General features: G+C 49.2%; 2 protein-coding genes across 38 annotated transcripts in view; one reads left to right on the top strand and one right to left on the bottom strand.

Moving 5' to 3' along the window:
* The window catches only part of MMS19 (MMS19 homolog, cytosolic iron-sulfur assembly component), a 40,518-nt gene extending 31,522 nt beyond the window's left edge, over positions 1 to 8,996 (top strand). For 17 of the 24 annotated variants that reach the window (XM_063780948.1, XM_063780954.1, XM_063780962.1 and 14 more), the window contains 17 exons: positions 406 to 531; positions 722 to 803; positions 1,148 to 1,248; positions 1,353 to 1,502; positions 3,297 to 3,452; positions 4,636 to 4,735; positions 5,199 to 5,301; positions 5,422 to 5,490; positions 5,696 to 5,822; positions 6,313 to 6,413; positions 6,569 to 6,625; positions 7,088 to 7,274; positions 7,579 to 7,661; positions 7,794 to 7,958; positions 8,038 to 8,097; positions 8,420 to 8,520; positions 8,601 to 8,996. In XM_063780948.1, the coding sequence (XP_063637018.1) occupies positions 406 to 531; positions 722 to 803; positions 1,148 to 1,248; positions 1,353 to 1,502; positions 3,297 to 3,452; positions 4,636 to 4,735; positions 5,199 to 5,301; positions 5,422 to 5,490; positions 5,696 to 5,822; positions 6,313 to 6,413; positions 6,569 to 6,625; positions 7,088 to 7,274; positions 7,579 to 7,661; positions 7,794 to 7,958; positions 8,038 to 8,097; positions 8,420 to 8,520; positions 8,601 to 8,628 (1,796 nt within the window). In that variant the 3' untranslated portion in view covers positions 8,629 to 8,996. The remainder of the gene's footprint in view (positions 1 to 405; positions 532 to 721; positions 804 to 1,147; positions 1,249 to 1,352; positions 1,503 to 3,296; positions 3,453 to 4,635; positions 4,736 to 5,198; positions 5,302 to 5,421; positions 5,491 to 5,695; positions 5,823 to 6,312; positions 6,414 to 6,568; positions 6,626 to 7,087; positions 7,275 to 7,578; positions 7,662 to 7,793; positions 7,959 to 8,037; positions 8,098 to 8,419; positions 8,521 to 8,600) is intronic. The other 7 variants (XM_063780951.1, XM_009459051.4, XM_054660410.1 and 4 more) reach the window with 1 other exon arrangement.
* Positions 8,997 to 9,948: 952 nt separating this feature from the next.
* On the bottom strand, positions 9,949 to 20,855 carry ZDHHC16 (zinc finger DHHC-type palmitoyltransferase 16). 14 transcript variants are annotated; one of them, XM_054659399.2, is made up of 12 exons: positions 20,636 to 20,855; positions 18,639 to 18,799; positions 15,385 to 15,632; positions 15,019 to 15,213; positions 14,801 to 14,889; positions 14,381 to 14,409; positions 13,641 to 13,774; positions 13,458 to 13,505; positions 12,511 to 12,596; positions 11,534 to 11,657; positions 11,273 to 11,343; positions 9,949 to 10,540 (listed from the first exon to the last, which is right to left on the bottom strand). In XM_054659399.2, exons 3-12 carry the CDS (start codon positions 15,625 to 15,627, stop codon positions 10,426 to 10,428), a joined length of 1,134 nt encoding a protein of 377 aa, XP_054515374.1. In that variant the 5' UTR covers positions 15,628 to 15,632; positions 18,639 to 18,799; positions 20,636 to 20,855; the 3' UTR covers positions 9,949 to 10,425.
* Positions 20,856 to 20,873: the final 18 nt, after the last annotated feature.

Below are 20,873 nucleotides of genomic sequence, written 5' to 3'. Positions count from 1 at the left end.
GGATTAAGCTCTTTAAATCTGCCCCAGGAGGCGGGGCATGGTGGCTCACACCTATAATCCCAGCACTTTGGTAGGCTAAGGCAGGCGGAAAACTTGAGGTTAGGAGTTCGAGACCAGCCTGGCCAATATGGTGAAACCCTGTCTCTACTAAAAATACAAAAATTAGCCAGGCCTGTTGGCACATGCCTGTAATTCCAGCTACTCGGGAGGCTGAGGCAGGAGAATGGCTTGAACCTGGGAGGCAGAGGCTGCAGTGATCCGAGATTACGCCACTGCACTCCAGCCTGGGCAACAGAGGCCTTGTCTCAAAAAAAAATCTACCCCAGGTTGGCTGTGTATCACAGCTTAGTCAGGGATATGGAATGCAGTGGCTTCCTTCTAACCTGGCCTCTGTCTCTTCCCTAGATCAAAGGCCTCTGAATGGCTTCAAGGACCAGCTGTGCTCACTGGTATTCATGGCTCTAACAGACCCCAGCACCCAGCTTCAGCTTGTTGGCATCCGTACACTCACAGTCTTGGGTGCCCAGCCAGGTACATCTTAAGGGAAAGAGAAGAGGAAAATATTGGTCCTTTTCTTGTAAGACTGCCTTGGTGAAAAGCAGCCTTACTATCCTCTTCTTACTGCAACTCTGGATGATTTGGGATTTCTAATAAGAGCTTAGAAGGGTTGTGATGGCTGCAGGGGAAGAAAGATGAGATTCATGTTCCCTTCTAACTACAGATCTCCTATCTTCTGAGGACTTGGAGCTGGCAGTGGGTCACCTGTACAGACTGAGCTTCCTGAAGGAGGATTCCCAGAGTTGGTGAGAATTTAAAGCAGTGAGATAGAGCAAGCTGTTCCCTGCCTCTGTATTGGCAGCAAAAGATCAAGCTAGGACCAGGGCTCTGTGCTTCTGACCCTTGGCTCTCCTTAGGGGAGGTGAGCTCTGTGTTAGACTCTGGCTGCTAACCAGTTGGAGAGATGTAGGACTGCTCTCTTCTTAGGCTTTAAGAAGCCCTGTCCAACTCAGTGGTGTAGGTACTTGAGTTCTGCTCTTTAGCAAGGAGGCGTCGGGAGCTCACACTCCTGAATCTGCCTAATATCAGACGTAGGCAAGAGAGCTGTGAGCCCAGGCTCAGCCAATGCTTATCTGCTCCGCGCCTCCAGCAGGGTGGCAGCACTGGAAGCATCAGGAACCCTGGCTGCTCTCTACCCTGTGGCCTTCAGCAGCCACCTCGTACCCAAGCTCGCTGAGGAGCTGCGTGTAGGTATGTGTCTCTAATCCTCTGTGGCCCATCCCTTTCCAGCAAGGCTTTGGGGCCTTCGTGCTTCCTATCACACAGTAAACCTTCGTCTCATGGGTTGCTTTCAGGGGAGTCAAATTTGACTAACGGAGATGAGCCCACCCAATGCTCCCGGCATCTGTGCTGTCTGCAAGCCTTGTCAGCTGTATCAACACATCCCAGCATCGTCAAGGAGACACTGCCTCTGCTGCTGCAGCATCTCTGGCAAGTGAACAGAGGTAACTACTAGGAATAACCACCAAGGGACTGGGCTGAATAGGGAGCTGTAGTCTCTAAGGCAGTGGTTCTAGCTGTAGCTATACATAAGAGTAACAGAATCAACTCTTAAAAGAAAAAAAAAATACTGATGCCTGCGTCCAACTGAATCAGTCTCTGAGGAGGGATGGGACTTAGGCAACAGTACTATTAAGAGTACCTGGCCAGGGCCGCTGCTCTTGCCTGTAATCTCAGCACTTTGGGAGGCCAAGGCCAGCAGATCACTTGAGGTCAGGAATTTGAGACCAACTTAGCCAACATGGAGAAACCCCATCTCTACTAAAAATACAAAAAATTAGCTGGGCATGGTGGCATGCGCCTGTAATCCCAGCTACTGGGGAGGCTGAGGCAGGAGAATCTCTTGAACCCGCAAGGCGGAGGTTGCAGCGAGCTGAGATTGCACCACTGTACTCCAGCCTGGCCAGCCTGGGCAATAGAGTGAAACTCTATCTCAAAAGAAAAAAAGGGTTGGGCGCAGTGGCTCACGCCTATAATCCCAGCACTTTGGGAGGCTGAGGCGGGTGGATCACAAGGTCAGGAGTTCGAGACCAGCCTGGCCAACATGGTGCAATCCCGTCTCTACTAAAAATTATCTGGTCATGGTGGCAGGCGCCTGTAATCCCAGCTACTCAGGAGGCTGAGGCAGGATAATTGTTTGAACCTGGGAGGCGGAGGTTGCAGTGAGCCAAGATCATGCCATTGCACTCACACCTGGGCAAACAGGGTGAGACTCCATCTCAAAAAAAAAAAAAAAAGTGCCGGGCTGGGTGTGGTGGCTCATGCCTGTAATCCCAGCACTTTGGGAGGCCAAGGCTGATGGATCACTTGAGCTCAAGAGTTTGAGACCTGACCAGCCGGTGCAACATGGCGAAACCGCATCTCTACAAAAAATACAAAAATTAGCCAGGAGCAGTGGCATGCACCTGTAGTCCCAGCTACTTGGGAGGCTAAGACAGGAGAATCACTTTGAGCCCGGGAGGCAGAGGTTGGAGCAAGCCGAGATCGCTCCATTGCACTCCAGCCTGACCTGGGCAACAGGAGTGAAGCCCTGTCTCCAAAAAAAAAAAAAAAAAAAAAAAAGTATCTAGGTAATTTTCATGTGGGATCTGAATTGAGAGGCATCACCCTAAGGCCGTGGTGCTCAAAAGATGGTCTGTTAACCAGCAGCATGGGCGACATCTGGGAGCTTGTTAGAGGTGCAGAATCTCAGGCCCTCACTGATCAGAATCTGCATTTTGACAGTGTACCCTGGTAACTCGTAGACCGTTGAGTTTGAGAAGCACTGCTCCAATGCAAAAGTGACAGCAGCCTGCCCTGTGGGTAGATTCAGGCCTACTGTGGTTGATCCAGCAGCTGTTACATAGTAGAATGAATACTAGACTTGGATTATAACTTGGGCTTGATTCCTGACTTTGCACTTCCTGTGACCCTGGAAAAGCCACTGATCATGTATTTCATTGTGCCTCCATGTCCTTCTCTATAGAGTGAGGGAAATGATACTTCTAAGGTTGTTATGAAAAATAAGGAGAGAATATATACAAGTGCTTCTGCTGCAGAGCCTGGGACAGAGCAAGTCTCAACTATGAAGTCTGAATAGATCAGAAAGAACAGCCAGGAGAATAAAGTGACTCAGCTTTTTAATAAGGCACTCTTGGTCCCTTCAGTCACTCTTCTTTGTTCCTCTCATCTGCTGTGTATTGGAAACACCTGAAAGTGCTTTTAAGCAAACCTTACAGAGAACACTTTCTCATCAACAGGGAATATGGTTGCACAATCCAGTGACGTTATTGCTGTCTGTCAGAGCCTCAGACAGATGGCAGAAAAATGTCAGCAGGACCCTGAGAGTTGCTGGTATTTCCACCAGACAGCTATACCTTGCCTGCTTGCCTTGGCTGTGCAGGCCTCTATGCCAGGTAACTTTCCACCTCTCCTTCCTGGCCTTTGGGAACTTTGCCCTCTGCTGGTGTTGAACAGCACCACCCTCTGGGTATTGGTGGTACTGTATTTTGTACCATCAGAGGTTTATTTTCAATCCTTTGTCCTCAGAGTGAGATTTCACTTCATAGCAAAGGGTGCCACCCTGACCAATGGCAGGAACCAAAATCCACTAGTGTTAGCAACATTCAAAAGAATGCACACCTTTTCCCCATGAAGTGCTATGTGATTAGTTTACTTAGAATTGGACTCTGGAGTCAAGCCCACCTGGTTGGGTTTTATCCTCAACTCTACCACTTGCTAACTTAGGTGAAGATATTCAGCCTTTCCACGCTTCAATTTCCTCACTTGTAAGATGGAGATAAAGAGTACCGTCTAGGCTGGCGCCATGGTTCACACCTGTAATCCCAGCACTTCAGGAGGCCAAGATGGGAGGATCACTTGAGTCTAGGAGTTTGAGACCAGCCTGGGCAACACAGGGGACCCTGTTTCTACAAATAGTCAGACATAGTGGTGCACACCTATAGTCCCAGCTGCTCAAGAGGCTGAGGTGGGAGGATCACCTGAGCCCAGGAGTTCAAGGCTGCAGTGAGGCATGATTGTGCCTCTGCACTCGAGCCTGGGTGACAGAGCGAGATCCTGTTCCTGTCTCAAAAAAAAAAAAAAAAAAAAAAAAAAAACTGTTTCACAGGGTAGTTGGTAAGGATTAAATAAGATAGTGTATAGTACCTGCCACATAGGAAGTACTCAGTGTATGATAGTTGCTATAAATAATAAGGACCCATGAAGATAAATCTATGTTTTTAATTTTTTCAGAGACCAACATTACTATTTTTTTTTCCTTGCATCTCCAGGGACACCAGGGACAACATTTCTATTTCTTAGGTTAAGAATGTTCATCTTAGCTATCCCTCTTTCCCACTGTTGGCCTAGTCTAAGGACTGTGCAGAGTTCTCAAGAGCGCTCTGTGGCCCCAGGTCAGACCACTCCTGTTTCTGGCGCCCTGATTCTCAGGACTACAGCACTACCAGAGACCAGATTAAGAACTGCTGTCGTGGCTAGAGTCAAGCCCCAGAGTCAGTGATGCTGACAGAACCCAATCATTCATTTCTTGAACCCATCATGGTCTTGTGATTGTGTGCATGTGTGTGTGTTTTGCAGAGAAGGAGCCCTCAGTTCTGAGAAAAGTACTGTTGGAGGATGAGGTGTTGGCTGCCATGGTGTCTGTCATTGGCACTGCTACAACCCACCTGAGCCCTGAGTAAGTATAATCATGGATGTGGCTTGAACCCAGGGAGAAGGATAGCATTCTTGGGAAGAAGCAACAGGTAGCTGCCTTGTCAGCTGTCCTTTTACCTATATGTAAATGTGGTGCAGTTAATCGTCTTGTAAGTTTTGTTGACAAAACAAAAGGAAGGGGCTCTTAGCACCATGGACTATGAGGGTGGGAAGCCAGGGCCAGTGGTTCTTAGCCGCAGATGTGCTTAAGAATTACCTGTAGAGCATTTTAAAATATACCTTGACTTCCCAGATGGGAACCTGAATGGAAATGATTACTGGCACATATGTGCCAAATTAATATTTGTTCAATGCATGAATGATCAGGGCATGTCCCATTGACGTGGTGATCCTAATTCGAACCCTAGGTTGAAAAGCACGTCTGTGGAGGAGAGGGCTGCTTTAGAATCCTAGCTCCTTGGTCATACCTAGTACTCTGCCCCCAGGTTAGCTGCCCAGAGTGTGACATACATTGTGCCCCTCTTCTTGGATGGCAACGTCTCCTTTCTGCCTGAAAACAGCTTCCCGAGCAGATTCCAGCCATTCCAGGTAACAGTCTTAGAACTTACATCCTTCAAGCTGGTTTTTTTTTAGGGCTAATCTGGAATGGGTAGAGGGGCAGACAAGCTTATTGCTGGCAGGCTTGATCGGGCTCTCCTTCCTTTATAGGATGGCTCCTCAGGGCAGAGGCGGCTGATTGCACTGCTTATGGCCTTTGTCTGCTCCCTGCCTCGAAATGTAAGTGAGCACATTTGGGAAGTACTGTTATTTAACCTTGACAAGGTGACTCTGGGCTGAAATTTGCCACAGGCTAAGCTGATCTTTTACTTCCCCCACCAGAGAAGTTAGTTCTCATCCATCCCGGTCCCTGCTGCCACTATGTACTGGTTCTCTTGGAGTTCAAGTGTTCTCTGGGTCCATTACATGGCCAGGTTTTCTGTAGGTGGAAATCCCTCAGCTGAACCAACTCATGCGGGAGCTTTTGGAACTGAGCTGCTGCCACAGCTGCCCCTTTTCTTCCACCGCTGCTGCCAAGTGCTTTGCAGGACTCCTCAACAAGCACCCTGCAGGTACTGAGATCAGACTATGTAAGGAGCCTCCCAGAATCAACTACCCATGAAATCTTATAGCTCAGTACTCATTCTCTTTTTAAAAGGAGCTTGCTAATAACATTAATAGGGCTTCAACTGCTCAAGCACTGTCCTGGGACTGCCCGTGGGAAAAGCGTCAAGACCACAGTTCGGCAGAGCTTTATAGTACCTAAGAAGAGAAGGGAGCACAAAGAGTCTAGTTCTGCCGTCCTACTCCCTACAGTGGGGCTAGTGTGAATAATTCTTTATTGGAAGTAGATGACCCTCTCTTTTCAAATGGCAGCACCTCTGTATTATGAGAATACCAGGCTCTTATGCAGGTGTCCAATCATTTTGTCCACAGGCAAAAATGATATTTTCCCTTTCTAACAGCTTCTCAGGGAGCTCTGCACTTAAAGTGATTTGCATCTTTCATTGTTAAAGGGAAAATGTGTAGCCTTTATGTCAACATTTCCTCTCTCCTTTTTAGGGCAGCAGCTGGATGAATTCCTACAGCTGGCTGTGGACAAAGTGGAGGCTGGCCTGGGCTCTGGGCCCTGTCGTAGTCAGGCCTTCACTCTTCTTCTCTGGGTAAGGAGTTGGAGTGGAGTCTGGTTAGCCAGAGAGGCAATTATGTCTGGTTAAATAAAATGTCCCTGTTTGACCCTAAACCATAAACATCTATGTCTCAAGGTTCTCGGGTTTGAGTGTCATTCCCCAGTTGTTCTCTCTGTCTCCAATTACAGGTAACAAAGGCCCTAGTGCTCAGATACCATCCTCTCAGCTCCTGCCTTACAGCCCGGGTACGTCCTTTCTGGAGACAGAAGAACCCAGGACCTAAACAAACTTTCTGGTTGCTCCTATTCCTCCCAAGGACTTCCATCCTCCCCTGTGTGTTTTTTGTTTTCTTTTCTTTTTTCTTTTTGGAGACAGGGTCTTACTCTGTCACCCAGTCTGGAGTACAGTAGTGCAATCACAGCTCACTCCAGCCTCGACCTCCGTAGGCTCAAGTGATCCTCCCACTTCAGCCTCGCAAGTAGCTGGGACTACAGGGGCACCCCACCACACCCAGCTAATGTTTGTATTTTTTGTAAGAACTGGGTTTGGCCATGTTGCCCAGACTCCTAGACTCAAGCAGTCCACCTGCCTTGGCCTCCCAAAGTGCTACGATTACAGGCATGAGCCACCACACCTGGCCCCATCCTCATCTTTGGCACTTAAGATTCTTCTTCCCTGATGTACCTCAAAGGCTCTTTTTTCTCCAGCTCATGGGCCTCCTGAGTGACCCAGAATTAGGTCCAGCAGCAGCTGATGGCTTCTCTCTGCTCATGTCTGACTGCACTGATGTGCTGACTCGTGCTGGCCATGCTGAAGTGCGGATCATGTTCCGCCAGCGGTTCTTCACAGATAATGTGCCTGCTTTGGTCCAGGGCTTCCATGCTGCTCCCCAAGGTGAGGAGTCTGAAAGAAGGTCCCCACATATACACATCTCTCCTTTGCTTGGCCACATTCCCTAAGATAATTTAGGGCCCGCTTGCTTCTTTAGAGCTATATTGTGGTCTGTGCCTAGAAGACTAAACTTCTAGATTCTTGTCCCACTTCTTCCTTTGATGGGCGTATCTTGCTTATTCTGAGCGTGAAGGGCTCTTTCACCCCTTTGTAGGCTGATGTCTCAGCCTCACCACAGATTGGAATTGATTTCTCAAGCTATATATCTAAGTCCAATTTCTCCCCTAAGCCTTTCCATTTTTTACAGATGTGAAGCCAAACTACTTGAAGGGTCTTTCTCATGTACTTAACAGGCTGCCCAAGCCTGTACTCTTGCCAGAGCTGCCCACGGTAAGTCCCACAGGCAGAGCTTCTAAGCAAAGGACAAAGCTATTCTTCCCCAGATGGGGCTAGAAAGGGGAGGGAACAAGAACCAGGATCTTCATGATGTGGCCATCCCCTACCTTGCCCATTGCCCCTTAGCTTCTTTCCTTGCTGCTGGAGGCCCTGTCCTGCCCTGACTGTGTGGTGCAGCTCTCCACCCTCAGCTGCCTTCAGCCTCTTCTACTGGAAGCACCCCAAGTCATGAGTCTTCACGTGGACACCCTCGTCACCAAGTTTCTGAACCTCAGCTCTAGCCCTTCCATGGTGCGTTGAGCCCCAGCAACTCTTAGGCACCAGCATCTCTCCCTGGGCATGCTCTCACCTCCTTGTGGTTGTGTTCCAGGCTGTCCGGATCGCCGCACTGCAGTGCATGCATGCTCTCACTCGCCTGCCCACCCCTGTGGTAAGTACCTCAGGTGTCCTTCCCTGGCCTGGGAACATCTCAAGAGACACATAAGTACCTTTTTGCCTTAGTCAGGTGGGCTTGGCCACCCTGCTGTGTAATTGAGATCTGAATTACAAGGTACAGATCTTGTAATTCTGGGCCCAAGGATTCTTTTCCTTGGGCCCAGAAGGTAACAGAATGGCCATCCTGCCACTTAACATCCCTTGGAATCACTAAAGATGTTTTGCTTTCCTCAGAATATTAGTTGTACAGAATCAAAAAAGCGGTACTTTCAGTTGCCTTGGATGAGCAAGGTTGATTATATCCTCTGACTCCACAGCTGCTGCCGTACAAACCACAGGTGATTCGGGCCTTAGCCAAACCCCTGGATGACAAGAAGAGACTGGTGCGCAAGGAAGCAGTGTCAGCCAGAGGGGAGTGGTGAGTTTCTAGGTCGTGGGGAGAGATGGGACCAAGATGAGCCTCATCACTAATGCTGCCAACTTTCTTTTTGCCTACAGGTTTCTGTTGGGGAGCCCTGGCAGCTGAGCCCTCAGTCCTGGCCTAGACTGTTCTGACAATCTAACCTGGGATTACTAACTGTTGAGCCATCTTCCCCAAAGCAGGGAAACCACTGGTCTCTGACTGCCTTTCCCACAGACACAGCACAAATGCTAGGCCTCTGTTGCATGGCTGTACAAGGAACATAAGAGTCCATATTTCTAGTGGATTTGTAAAATAAGTGTGTGTGAGACACTTGTGTTTGAAGAAAGATCTAGGGTCCTGGGTCTCTTGCATTTATATGTCAGAAAAGGGGCGATATGCTGCTGAGGGGTGAGTGCATATGAGTGTGGCCCTGAGGACCAGGGCTGGCAGATGTTGTCTACCTGCTGAAGAATAAAGATTTCTTTTGGTAATGGGGCTGTCAGATATTTCCCCCACCCCACATATGCCTCATATAACCAGAGGCGTCACTGGAATAACAATGACAGGGATTGGCCAAAAATTTTTCAGGGTAACCAGGACAGTAGCACACGCCTGTAACCCCAACACTTCAGGAGGCTGAGGCAGGCGGATCGCTTGAGGCTAGGAGTTTGAGACTAGCCCTGGCAGTACAGCAAGAACCCATCTCTACAAATAATTAAAAAAAAAAAAATTAGGCTGGGCATGGTGGCTGACGCCTGTAATCCCAGCATTTTGGGAGGCCGAGGCGCATGGATCAGTGGAGGTCAGGAGTTCAAGACCAGACTGGCCAACATGGTGAAACCCATCTCCACTAAAAATACAAAAATTAGCCAGGTATGGTGGCATACGCCTTAAATCACAGCTACTTGGGAGGCTGAGACACAAGAATCACTTGAGCCGGGCGTGGTGGCTCACGCCTGTAAAGCTTGTAATCCCAGCACTTTGGGAGGCCGAGGCGGATGGATCACAAGGTCATGACATCGAGACCTCCTGGCTAACACAGTGAAACCCTGTCTCTACTAAAAATACAAAAATTAGCCGGGTGTGGTGGCGGGCGCCTGTAGTCCCAGCTACTCGGGAGGCTGAGGCAGGAGAATGGCGTGAACCCGGGAGGCGGAGCTTGCAGTGAGCCGAGATCACACCACTGCACTCCAGCCTGGGTGATATAGAGCGAGACTCCGTCTCAAAAAAAAAAAAAAAAAAAAAATCACTTGAAACTGGGAGGCGGAGGTTGCAATGAGTCGAGATCGCGCCACTGCATTACAGCCTGAGAGAGTGATACTCCATCTCCAAAAAAAAAAAAAAAAATGTAGGAAGCATGACCAGAACACCTACTCACTAGGTCTTGACCCTGACTTTCCCCTTCCCTGCCCTATTGTGAGGCAGAGAGTGAGAAGCTACATATCTTTAAAAATCGAATACCTTTATTTTTGCTCCCTTAAGCAGCATGTGAGAAGTGGCAGTGACCTCAGCAGCAGGCCTGGTATCTTTGCCCTGTTGAGAAGCCAAGATCTCAGCTGTACTAGTCAGGTGTTTTTTCAGACAGCAAGTAGAAGAGGTGGTGGCCAACTCCAGTGCTGTATCCTGGAGGAGGTCCGGGTCAGCACTGGGCAAGGTAGGTAGCTAGCTGCCTGACCCCTAGTCTGGGGTTGGAACTTCTGTTTGCCTGAGTAAAGGGATGTCAGTCCTAAGATTTCTCCACATTGTGTCTTTCTTCTGCAGTGGTAAAAAGGCTGGTCCTTGAATTGTCCTGCATGGTACCCTAAGGCAGGCCCACTGGCTCTTTTTGATCAAGGATTCCAAGAAAAGCTGCCCTTGGAGGCCCTTGAAATAACATAGGGAGCAGAATGAGTGCTCGAGTCGTGGCTGACACAGTCCAGCTCACACTGCCATCACAGAGGCTGAGTGAGCAGTCACCCAAGGAGGGGGCTCCCAGCTCATTCCATTCCCATGGGGCAGGTGACTAGAAGGTAAGAGCACCCGAGTAAGCCAGTGCCTAGAAGAGAAGAGAGAAATGTCTCTGAGTTCCAAGAATTCTTGGTCCTTCCCAATCATCATTCCTTAACAAGCACACATCAAGGTATCCTGAAGCTACCTCGGTGTCGATCATGAAAGTAACAAAAGTTCTAATTTCTGCTACCCAATTTTACCCAACAAATGTACCTTTTGGTGCTTTGAAGGCCTTTTAAGGTTTCGAGCTAAACTTCTAAAGGTCCACTGTAAGCACAGTGATAGGAGTGTCATGTACATGGGAAAGGGAGGAGGGAAGGGCACGTCTGTTCATCTGATTGTTACCGCCTCAGTAACTGCCATTTGAAAAATTGTTTCCCCTTGTCTTGGGCTGAGAGAGCTAGCTCCAGTTACTGTCTTAGGGCCTCTATGACAAGTAGATTATTTTAATCTCACAAATTATTGGCTTGAACTCTAGACACTGCTCTCCAAGTGAGAGGTGACTGGTGGCCACCGTATCCTACACCCAGAGGCCCCTTCCTGAGCACAGCTTTCCTAGGACTCTACTGTAGTCATGTTGAAGCCTCATCTGTTACTTAAAACCACACAGTATTGGCCTCAAGCCTTTCTGGTTCAAATGAACAATGATCTCTATTCCTAGAGTCTAGAACTGTGCTAACACAGTAGCCACTAGCCATATTCCAAGTGCTCATAGGCATAGAACATCTTTCTCATCACAGTGTTCTGTTGGACAGCATTAGTCTGTGTCTTACATTACCTTCCTGTATCCACACCCAGGAATACCTTCCAGTTGTCCAAGCAGCCGTAGTTGTAAGGATTCGTAAATACCTGGAGCCAAGAAAAACATGTTTCTTTGAACTTCTAATTTTTGAGACTAAATTGGCTAAGCTAAAGCTCAGATAGAGTAGTTCTGGCCTTTTACAATGCTTGCCCTAGTCAGCCCTGCCCATGGCCTCTGTTTACAGGAGAGCAAGTTCAGTTACCCACCTACCCACCCCGAGCCTTCAACCCTACTCACTCTGCCCTTGGCCTGTAGCCGACGTCTCTCCTTCTTGTTGATGTGCCTTTCGATGCTAGTCTCACCTCGACTGATGAGAACAGCATGCCATACAGTTAGGGCACCCAGGGCAAGTGCCACAGAACTAAGAAAAGAGGGGCGAAGACTGGTGGGTAGTTTAGAGAGGGCTGGAGGAAGTATGTCTGAAATTGAGCTAAGCAGTAACAACTGGTTTGGAACCTCTCTACCTAAGTCTTCCTCACCTCCCAGCATATATCCTAGATAAACTTTTACTTCACTATGTCTATAAAGAGCATCAATGAAAAAGCATCAAAGTGGCCTAAGAATAAATGATGTGAAGCCAGGCATGGTAGCTCATGCCTAGTAGTCCCAGCAACTCAGGAGACTGAGATAGGAAGATCATTTGAGTCTAGCCTGGGCAACATAGCAAGACTCCATCTCTGTTGTTGTTAAGGGAAAAGAGAGTATGTGGAAAGGAGAATAGAGAAATAAGTCTGTATTGCTGAGAAACTGTTCTATATTTCCTAAAATACCCATGCTTGGGAGATAGTGGGAGGTCGTAAACACCCAGGGTTGGAATGGGATGGCATGAAATTCAAATTCCAGTGCTAATATTCCTACTAGCTGTGTATCATAGAACAAGTCACTTCACTTCACTGCCCCTTGGCCCCCAATTTTCAGTTTTCCTCATCTATAAATAGTCACCCAGCCTTTAGACAGGTGCTAAGATTAAATAAGGAGTTTAACTTACTTTGGTTACATATCAAGCACATACTTGTATCTGTGTGCTTAGTAATAAGCAATGCCAATATCCTCAGTGCTCCCTGCCCTGAATGCTGAAGAAAGTGCTGGCTCTCTGCCAACCTAAATTAGAGCAGTGGCAGTTCACTTAGGAATGGGTTTCTGCCTGCGTGTGGGCACCTAAAAAACTTTTTTTCTGAAGCTTCCCCTCCCTTAAAACTATCAAAAACAAATACCTGCACAGGAACCAGAGGTAGACAAGACTCTTGTGAGTCATCCTTTCTCGAAAGGAGAAGGTGGGTGGTGGGGTCTGGTGATAAGTCTAGAAAAAGAAAACAGCAAAGCTGGCTCATTTGCTCTGTGGGTCTCCAGCAACTGCCCCCAGCACCTATAGGCAGGAAATGATCCAAATCCAGGCAGAGAAAACAGGGTAAAGCCACAGAGGAGTTAGGGTAGCAGCCAAGATGGGTGGACCAAGCCCAGCGGCATCACCACATGGACAAACACTGGGCAGCAGAGCAGGGTCTGGACAGGATGGTGAAGCACAGGAGAAGCTGACCCTGGGCCTGTAGAGTGACAACACAAATGGGGCTCCAGGGGAAGCCACTCCAATCCCCAGCCAGAACTCCTTCACTGCGTAGCTGCATCCCCAAGAGAGGAGACCAGACCATACCCAGAATGGACTGACTGGAGTGGGGAAAACCACTAGGGACTGTGAGCTCCACTAGGGACTGTGAAAGGGCAGCAGAAATACAATCAAGATGGGCTCAGCAGATTAAGGAGTCCTAAAAGGTACTGGGGGGCAGGGATGATCCAGATGCAGATGGACCAGGAGCAAGAGATGATCAGACTGACTCAGCCTGATCTCTGTCCCCTGGAACCCCATTACACAGACTAACATAGACTCCTTGCTGCTCAGGCCATCACCAAGGCAGATTGCTTGCTCGGCCCAAAGAGAGGTGATGACGGGATAGATAGCCAAAACTGTCACATACCAGGGACTTCCAGCTTGCCTGTAGGCCACTTAGTCTACCCACCACAGCCAGCCTGCCTGAACACTCCTGGTCTAGAGTGGCCTCTCGGCAGCCTCTACAACTACATGGGCAGGTCGGTCCCAGATGCCTTAGCAACTCTATACCCCCAGGCCTGAGCAGCAGGAGGCAGTGGGGTGGGGACAGCCCACCTGGTTGGCAACCGCCTGTAGTTTGTTCTTGTCGAGCTGTTTCATTTTCTAAGGGGACGGAAAACAGTGCTGGTTATACTCTCAGGCCTCTAGGATGGGGTGCTACCAGCCCCATTCCTTAGGGACAGGTTCTACATCCCGAAGTTCTGCACTACTGAGCTGCCCTGTTCCTGATGAGCTCACCTCAATGGCAGCATAAGCCTCCCGGAAAAGGTCCCAACTTCCATAGCTGCAGTAGACACAGCCCAGAGTCATGAAAAAGCAGAAAGAGAAGAAGTACCGATGGTTATAGTGGCCCACACAATTGTTTAGCCAGGCTGGTTGGGAAATGATTAAGGACTAGAATCAAACACAATTTCAGGCGGTGTCCAGGCCCCTCAGGTTCATCCCTGGTTCCTGACAACATCACCCAAGCCTCAGGCTTCCAGTCACTAAGAACTACTTTCCAAAGGCAAGAAAATACAAGACTGTTCACACCCAAGGTTGAGGTGAAAATGCTCAAAGCTTTTCAGAGCATTCAGGTCCCACCAAGAAGTCACGGAAACTGAAATCCTTCAGTAAAATGAATCTGCCAATATTTCAGCCTAGCTGGAGTTAGCCAAACATCTGTGTGGAACAGCAGCTGGAGACCCATGGTTCTATCTGGCGTACACAGTAAACAACCACAGAAGCCCAAACATCTCTTTCCATCCAATAGCTGTTAGCATGAGAGTCTAGAAAAGAAAGAGGTGTTAAAAGATTCCTTGCTCCAAGAAGATCCGTCCTAGAGTGTGAGCTTCCTGCTCTCCCAGGAGATGGTCAGCCCCCACAACTCCTCAACTCCAGTGTTCTCTGCAGGGTGATGCTAAAATGGTGGCCATTAACCCTGTACAGTGCTCTGGAGCTAAAGAAGGCCTCAGGCAGAAGAGAAAGCAAAAGGATACGGCAGTGGTGATCCATCTTCAGCACACACCTGTGAGGAAGGGACACAGGCTCTGTTACGGTGGCCAAAGTTCTTGAGATGTCAGTGCCAATCCTTCCCTACAAGGACCAGCATCCTGCTGAGGTGGAAAGGGCACAGACTTTGAAGACAGCCAGGCCTTGCTTCAAACCCAGCTCTGCAGTTTAATGGCTATAAGATATTGGACAAGGTAACTCATCTCTCCAAACCTCGGTTTTCACAAGTGGTAATAATGCCTAACTCACAGGACCATCCTAAGGATGAGGTGTCAGGAGAAGAGGGCACATCACCTGGGACACGATGGGTGATTCACCCATGTCTTAGCAAACTCAAGGTTAGGTTTTGCCCTAGGGCTACAGAAGGACCACAGCTGGGATTCCCAGAGAGCAAAGCCAAGACCCACCTGTTGCAGATGCTGCAGTGGTGTGTTCGGGCTGGCTTGGGGTAAATGCACTTCTTACAGATGGAGACGGTGGCGATATCATTCCTGCCCTGTGTGAAGGGAGAGCATAACGTGGCAGCACCAGTTCTGTCTCTCAAAACATACCAAGATACTCTCCCCACTCCTGGGACCAGCTCCCATAGCCAGCAACTTCCCCCAGTGCTCCTGTGAGGACCCACCTGGGGTGGGTACCCAGGCGGAGTGGTGATGGCCTGGTAGTAGTGGAAGACAATCAGGATCAGATTCCAGTGGCTATAGAAGAAATGCCAGCAGAGTCGTGGCACTGAGTAGGTTCGGAGGATGAGAGGCAGGACACACAGGTAGGCGATAGCTACAATGGAGCCTGTCAGCACGATCACCAGGACCACGAACACCTGCCAACACCAGCAAGGTCAGGGAGACATGGCGCAAGAGCTATGCCCAAAGCAGACTCGGAGTTTCCCTGGGGGTGGGGGCCGGCCTCCAAAACCTGGGTTGGGTCTGTGAGAGACATGTCCCTCTGCTCCCCACAACACCCCTTTTCCTGCTCCCTGGACATCACTCACCACTCCAAACCAGCGGATCACATTGTCTACCAGCCAGTAGACAGGCTCAAAGGCAGCATCAACAGCGGTGTCACTGCCCCCAAAGGAGTTGTAGAGCAGGGAGCGCAGGCAGACCTTGCCGTAGCGCCAGCGCTGTACTAGACCCCGGAGTAGAGGTGGACAGCGGCGCCTGTAACCCAGCAGCAGAAGGAGGCGGAGGCAGAGGCGGGCCGGGCCCAGCAGCAGGCTCCGCTGGCCTCGCATGGTTCCTACGAGAGCACACCATTGTGAGGATCTAGTCTGAGCCCTCCCTCCCTACCCCGCTAGTGGGAAGGCCTAGAGTACTCACTTGGAGGGCAAAGACCTAAGACTAAGACCCAGCTAGGCCAGTCACCAACTATGAGAAGTAGGAAGGTTACTTCACTTTTCTACGGACTGACCAGTGCCGATGTTCCAACCAGATTAAGGGAGTAAAACTGACGGTTCTGAGCCTGCAGAAATTGTACTTAAATTACACCACATGGTTGCATAGCAAATCCAAGGTGATGCACACCTAAAGCAACAGGCCACAGGAAAGGGGTGAGAAAGGCCACTCCAAATCAAAGCAGTCTTAGGAGTTGTCTGTGTAGACAGACTTTTGGGTGGAGTGTGGCCAACATGGACAAAGCTGTCCACTGTGTCTCTGGGCATGGCCACTGTAGCAGAGATTGCCAGGGCTTCCTGACTGCCCTAGTGCATCAACCTACCTTCAGATGATTATTCCTCACCAAAGAACAGCCAATGGAGGAATGAGTACACAGAATGTGGATCCTGTACCGAGTTATTTCCTGGTGCTATTTAAGTCTTGGCAAAAGATACTCTTCTTCCTACTCCCTCTGGGCTGATGTCACAGGCTAGCCAACTCAACCTGGTAGCAAGAGATTCCCTGTCTCCTGTCAGGACAGCCAGCTACCCCTTGCATGACAGAAAATGCTTTGTCTCCAATTCCATTCCCAGCCCCACCCCAAGGAAATGGTAGCCAAGACAACTCCAGGTATTCTGAGCAGAACACAGGAAGGAGTCAATGGGAGGGGACCTCCATGTTGATTCATGAAGGCCTCGGGTCCTGACCTCTCTGATGGACTCCACTGCCCCAGTCTAATTAGACACTCAAGAACCTTCTCTGCAGCTGCTGCCTTAGCCCCAAGCTACCCAACCAGACTTCCCAGTTCACTGCTTCTATGGCACCTCTGCCAGTGCCTCCATCTCCTCTATGCAGTTTCTACCTCATGCAACAGCCATGGGAAGAGATCGGCTGCCTGGGCAATGACCAGAACAGAAGACACAGATGCGCTAACAGATTCCTTCGATGACAGTTTCATCAGTTCTGCAGATTAAAGACTTTCACCAGAAAAAAAAATTACCTGATTTTGCCCTGAGGCAGCCAGGGAGGGCTTTGTCCTTGACAATCCCACTGATTTATTTAACAGGTAGCTCAAAACCCAACAGAAACTGGAGGAGGCTGCTCCACTGCAGGGATGGTTTCAATTAGGTAACTGGAGTATTGTACTCTCCTTGCACCCTGGCTCATCCCCACAAAAGACCTTTCAAAGAAAACACTTAATTACCTCCTTGCACAAGCCCTGTAAGCCCTAAGGTGAAAAGAAACTCAGCAGACAAGGTCCACAGAGAAGGAGAAGGCACAATTCAGTAGGGACCTACGCTCAGCACCAGGATAAAGAAACTGTCCATTCCTGCCACCTCCTAGGAAGCTAAAAGAATTAAGGGGAGTATAGAAAAGAGAAAAAAAGGCCGGGCGCAGTGGCTCACGCCTGTACTCCCAACACTTTGGGAAGCCGAGGCAGGTGGATCACTTGAGGTCAAGAGTTTGAGACCAGCCTGGCCAACGTGGTGAAACACTGTCTCTACTGGAAATGAAAAAAATAGCTGGGCATGGTGGCGCATGCCTGTAATCCCAGCTACTTGGGAGCCTGAGGCAGGAGAATCGCTGAAACCCAGGAGGTGGAGGTTGCAGTGAGCCAAGATCGCGCCAGTGCACTCCAGCCTGGGAGACAGAGTGAGACTCCACCTCAAAAAAAATTAAAAGCTCAAGCTCAAACTTCCACCCCTATTGTTTGGAAGCATGATTTGGCTTGTAGCATGAATTTTTAAAATAGTAGACACCCACAATCAAATGTAAGAGTGGGACAAAACAGATTACCCCACAACAAATCTAGGTGGCTTTTGGACTGTCCACACTGCTGTTCATTCCCTTTCTATAGGTCATGGAGAGTTTCCTATTTGCCAAAATACTTTTTGTAGCAATGGCATGCAAATCCAATGCACTCCTCGTTTGTAATAAACTCGAATTATATACTACCTCACACCTCTTCTAGTCTTAAAAAAAAAAAAACAAAACAAACTTCTATTCTCAACTTTTCAGATCATTCTTAACCACGTCCTAAATTCTTCAGCGCTGCAGGAAATGTCTGCCTCAAAGACCAGATTTACCCAATTCTTTAGGGTTCAATTCTGTCCCTAAGCAGTTCCATAACCTCAGACAAATCATTCAACTCTACTGGGACTCAATCTCCTTGTGTTCACATTCAGTGAGGGAGTAGGATTAAATGCTAAGGTCCCTTCCAGCTCTAACCTTTTATGATTCTGTAACTATACAGATACAGTCAACCCCCATATCTGCGGAGGGATTGGTTCCAGTCCTCCCTTCAGATACCAAAATCCATGGATGCTCAAATCTGATATAAAATGGCATAGTGTTTGCATATAACCTATACGTATCTTCCCATATACTTTAAATCATTTCTAGATTACTCATAATACCTAATACAAAGTAAATGCTACACATAAACACTTTTTTTGTTTGTTTTTGAGATGAAGTCTCGCTCTGTTGCCCAGGCTGTAGTGCAGTGGCAAGATCTCGGCTCACTGCAACCTCCGCCTTCTGGGTTCAAGCAATTCTCCCTGCCTCAGCCTCCCAAGTAGCTGGGATTACAGGCACCTGCCACCTCGCCCAGCAAATGTTTGTATTTTTAGTAGAGACGGGGTTTCGCAATGTTGGCCAGGCTGGTCTTGAACTCCTGACCTCAGGTGATCTGTCTGCCTTGGCCTCCCAAAGTGCTGGGATTACAGGTGTGAGCGAACCACCATGCCCAGCTGCCCCCAAATATTTCCAATCCATGGTTGGATTGGATCAGCGATGTGAAACCCACAGGTATGAAGAGCAAACTTCTTTGGTAAGTGTCAATGAAATGTTTATAAAGCACTTAGCACAATACCTGGCTCATGGAAGTACTCAATAAATATTTGTTGAATGAATGACCTGGAGGGATGCAGAAGTGGAAAGCCTGGCCAGATGTCTATTTGTCCTACAAATACCAGCAAGGACACTCCTGCCAATGTGGTAACACTAAATAAGTGTCTGCTGTTATCATTCTTCCTGATTCATAAAGAGAGAAATACAAACTGTTATTAAAATCATGGCACTTAGGAGCTAGAAGTCGTTTTTGAAAACAAGCCCAACCAGAAATCAGCCCAACCGTGTAAACAGAAAGCTCCTAGATGCACAGATACAGATTTGGTTGAACAAAGTCTGAGGCTAGGGCCTCTCTCCATTAGCTAATGGGGTATGGGATGCCAGGAAAATTACATATGTAGTAAGTGGGCCGCAACTGAACACACAGACTTTTCTTTTTTTTTTTTTTGAGATGGAGTTTCACTCTTGTTGCCCAGGCTGGAGTGCAATGGCACAATCTGGGCTCACCACAACCTCCGCCTCCTGGATTCAAGCAATTCTCCTGCCTCAGCCTCCTGAGTGGCTGGGATTCCAGGCATGTGCCACCACGCCTGGCTAATTTTGTATTTTTTTAGTAGAGACTGGGTTTCTCCATGTTGGTCAGGCTGGTCTCAAACTCCCAACCTCAGGTGATGCGCTTGCCTCAGCCTCCCAAAGTGCTGGGATTGCAGGCGTGAGCCACCGCACCTGGCCCAGACTTTTCATCTCAAGAAACAGAGGTAAAGCAAAATTCAAAAAGATGTGTGTAGGGGAGAAGGGGCTAATCTCAGTGAACGGGAGGAAACAGAGCAAAGCGCAGCTTTACTACCACCCCAAGCACAAGCCCGAGTACTCTGATCCCTCAGTAATAGTCACAGGCCATATTGGTCATCTGCCACCAGACTGGAGGAGATTGCTGGCCACAACACTCCCCTCTTCCCATAGCTTTAAGTCACATCTGTTTCCCAATGGGAAAGTCGACTGAGGGGACAGGGAAGGACAGACGGCAAAGCCATCAGAAGTCAGGTGAACTGAGATCAAAGTCGTGGCGAATGTCATCTGGACAAAGACGCTGCTCTCAGGATGTTTGCAATCTCAAGTAGGAGATACCCAACATCAATAAAAAGTAGCATTTTATTCATGTGCAGACCTCCCTTCTGGGCTAACACGCTGAGAAGAAAAAGAGTAACAACTTTATTTGGGGACTGCTTATCTTTTGATGACGGGCCCACACAACCAGAGTTCGGCTTTTTCAACCAGAGAAAGCTTACTGAAGTGGGGATGGGGGGCCGCGAAGAGGATCGGACCGCAGGACTGGAAGCTGCAGTTTAAAAAACCGGGAAAAGGCCGGAGGCAGTGGCTCATGCCTGTACTCCCTGCACTTTGGGAGGCCGAGGCGGGCGGATCAAGAGATCAAGACCATCCTGGCCAACATGCTGAAACCCCGTCTCTACTAAAACTACGAAAATTAGCTGGGCGTGGTGGCGCGCGCCTGTAGTCCCAGCTGCGCGGGAGGCTGAGGCAGGAGAATCGCTTGATGCCGGGAGGCGGAGGTTGCAGTGAACAGAGATCGCTCCACTGCACTCCAGCCTGGCGACAGAGCGAGACTCCTCAAAAACAAAACAAAAAAAAACCGGGAAAAGGTTTTATTTCTCAATGACAGCCGCGAGGTGAAACTGCGATGGACTGGAAGTCAAAAACCGTGGGTTCCAGTTTGGGCTCTATCTTAACTATCTTGATCATTTTGGACAAGTCAAACCCTGTCTCTGAATCTGAGGTTCCATATCTGTGAAACAGACGAGTTGGGTCGCTTGACCTCCTTCCCTCCTGCTCTGAGCGTAACGATTGCTCGGAGGGTGCGCTCGGGCTGAGGAGGGCACGGCCCCGCAGGGCGGGGCGAGGAGACAGTAGGAACCCGGACTCAAGACAAGGCCCCAGGGCAGTGCCCTACACAGAAAAAGGGACTAGGATGGGGAGCAAGGGCCGAGGCTTCGCCCTTACCTGCCGCCTGCCGACTCCCCAGTCAGCCAAACCGAGCCCCGCAGCCTCTGCCGCCGCTCACTGCCACCCCCTCCGACTCGGCGCCCCGGCCGGGCCCGGCTCAATCCAAACCACCATGGCCCGCCACCCGCAGCGCCAAGCAGCGGACCCGGACCCGCCGCCAGCCCATCCTCAACCACACGCGCAGGCGCAAGCGTGGAGCTCTGAAGTTCCGCCCCCGGATTTGTCCCGGGGTAAC

The sequence above is a fragment of the Pan troglodytes genome, chromosome 8 (genome assembly GCF_028858775.2).
Source record: "Pan troglodytes isolate AG18354 chromosome 8, NHGRI_mPanTro3-v2.0_pri, whole genome shotgun sequence".
In the NCBI taxonomy this organism is placed as follows: Eukaryota; Metazoa; Chordata; class Mammalia; order Primates; family Hominidae; genus Pan; species Pan troglodytes.
This window is presented reverse-complemented; position numbering and strand designations above follow the sequence as displayed.

Excerpts from the sequence above, each read along its gene's own strand:
- ZDHHC16 (XM_054659399.2), bottom strand. The coding sequence starts at position 15,627 with ATGCGAGGCCAGCGGAGCCTGCTGCTGGGCCCGGCCCGCCTCTGCCTC. Across the intron at positions 14,890-15,018 it reads CGCCTGGGTACCCACCCCAG|GGCAGGAATGATATCGCCAC; the intron begins GTGGGTCCTCAC and ends CCCTTCACACAG. Across the intron at positions 13,506-13,640 it reads AGGCTTATGCTGCCATTGAG|AAAATGAAACAGCTCGACAA; the intron begins GTGAGCTCATCA and ends CCGTCCCCTTAG.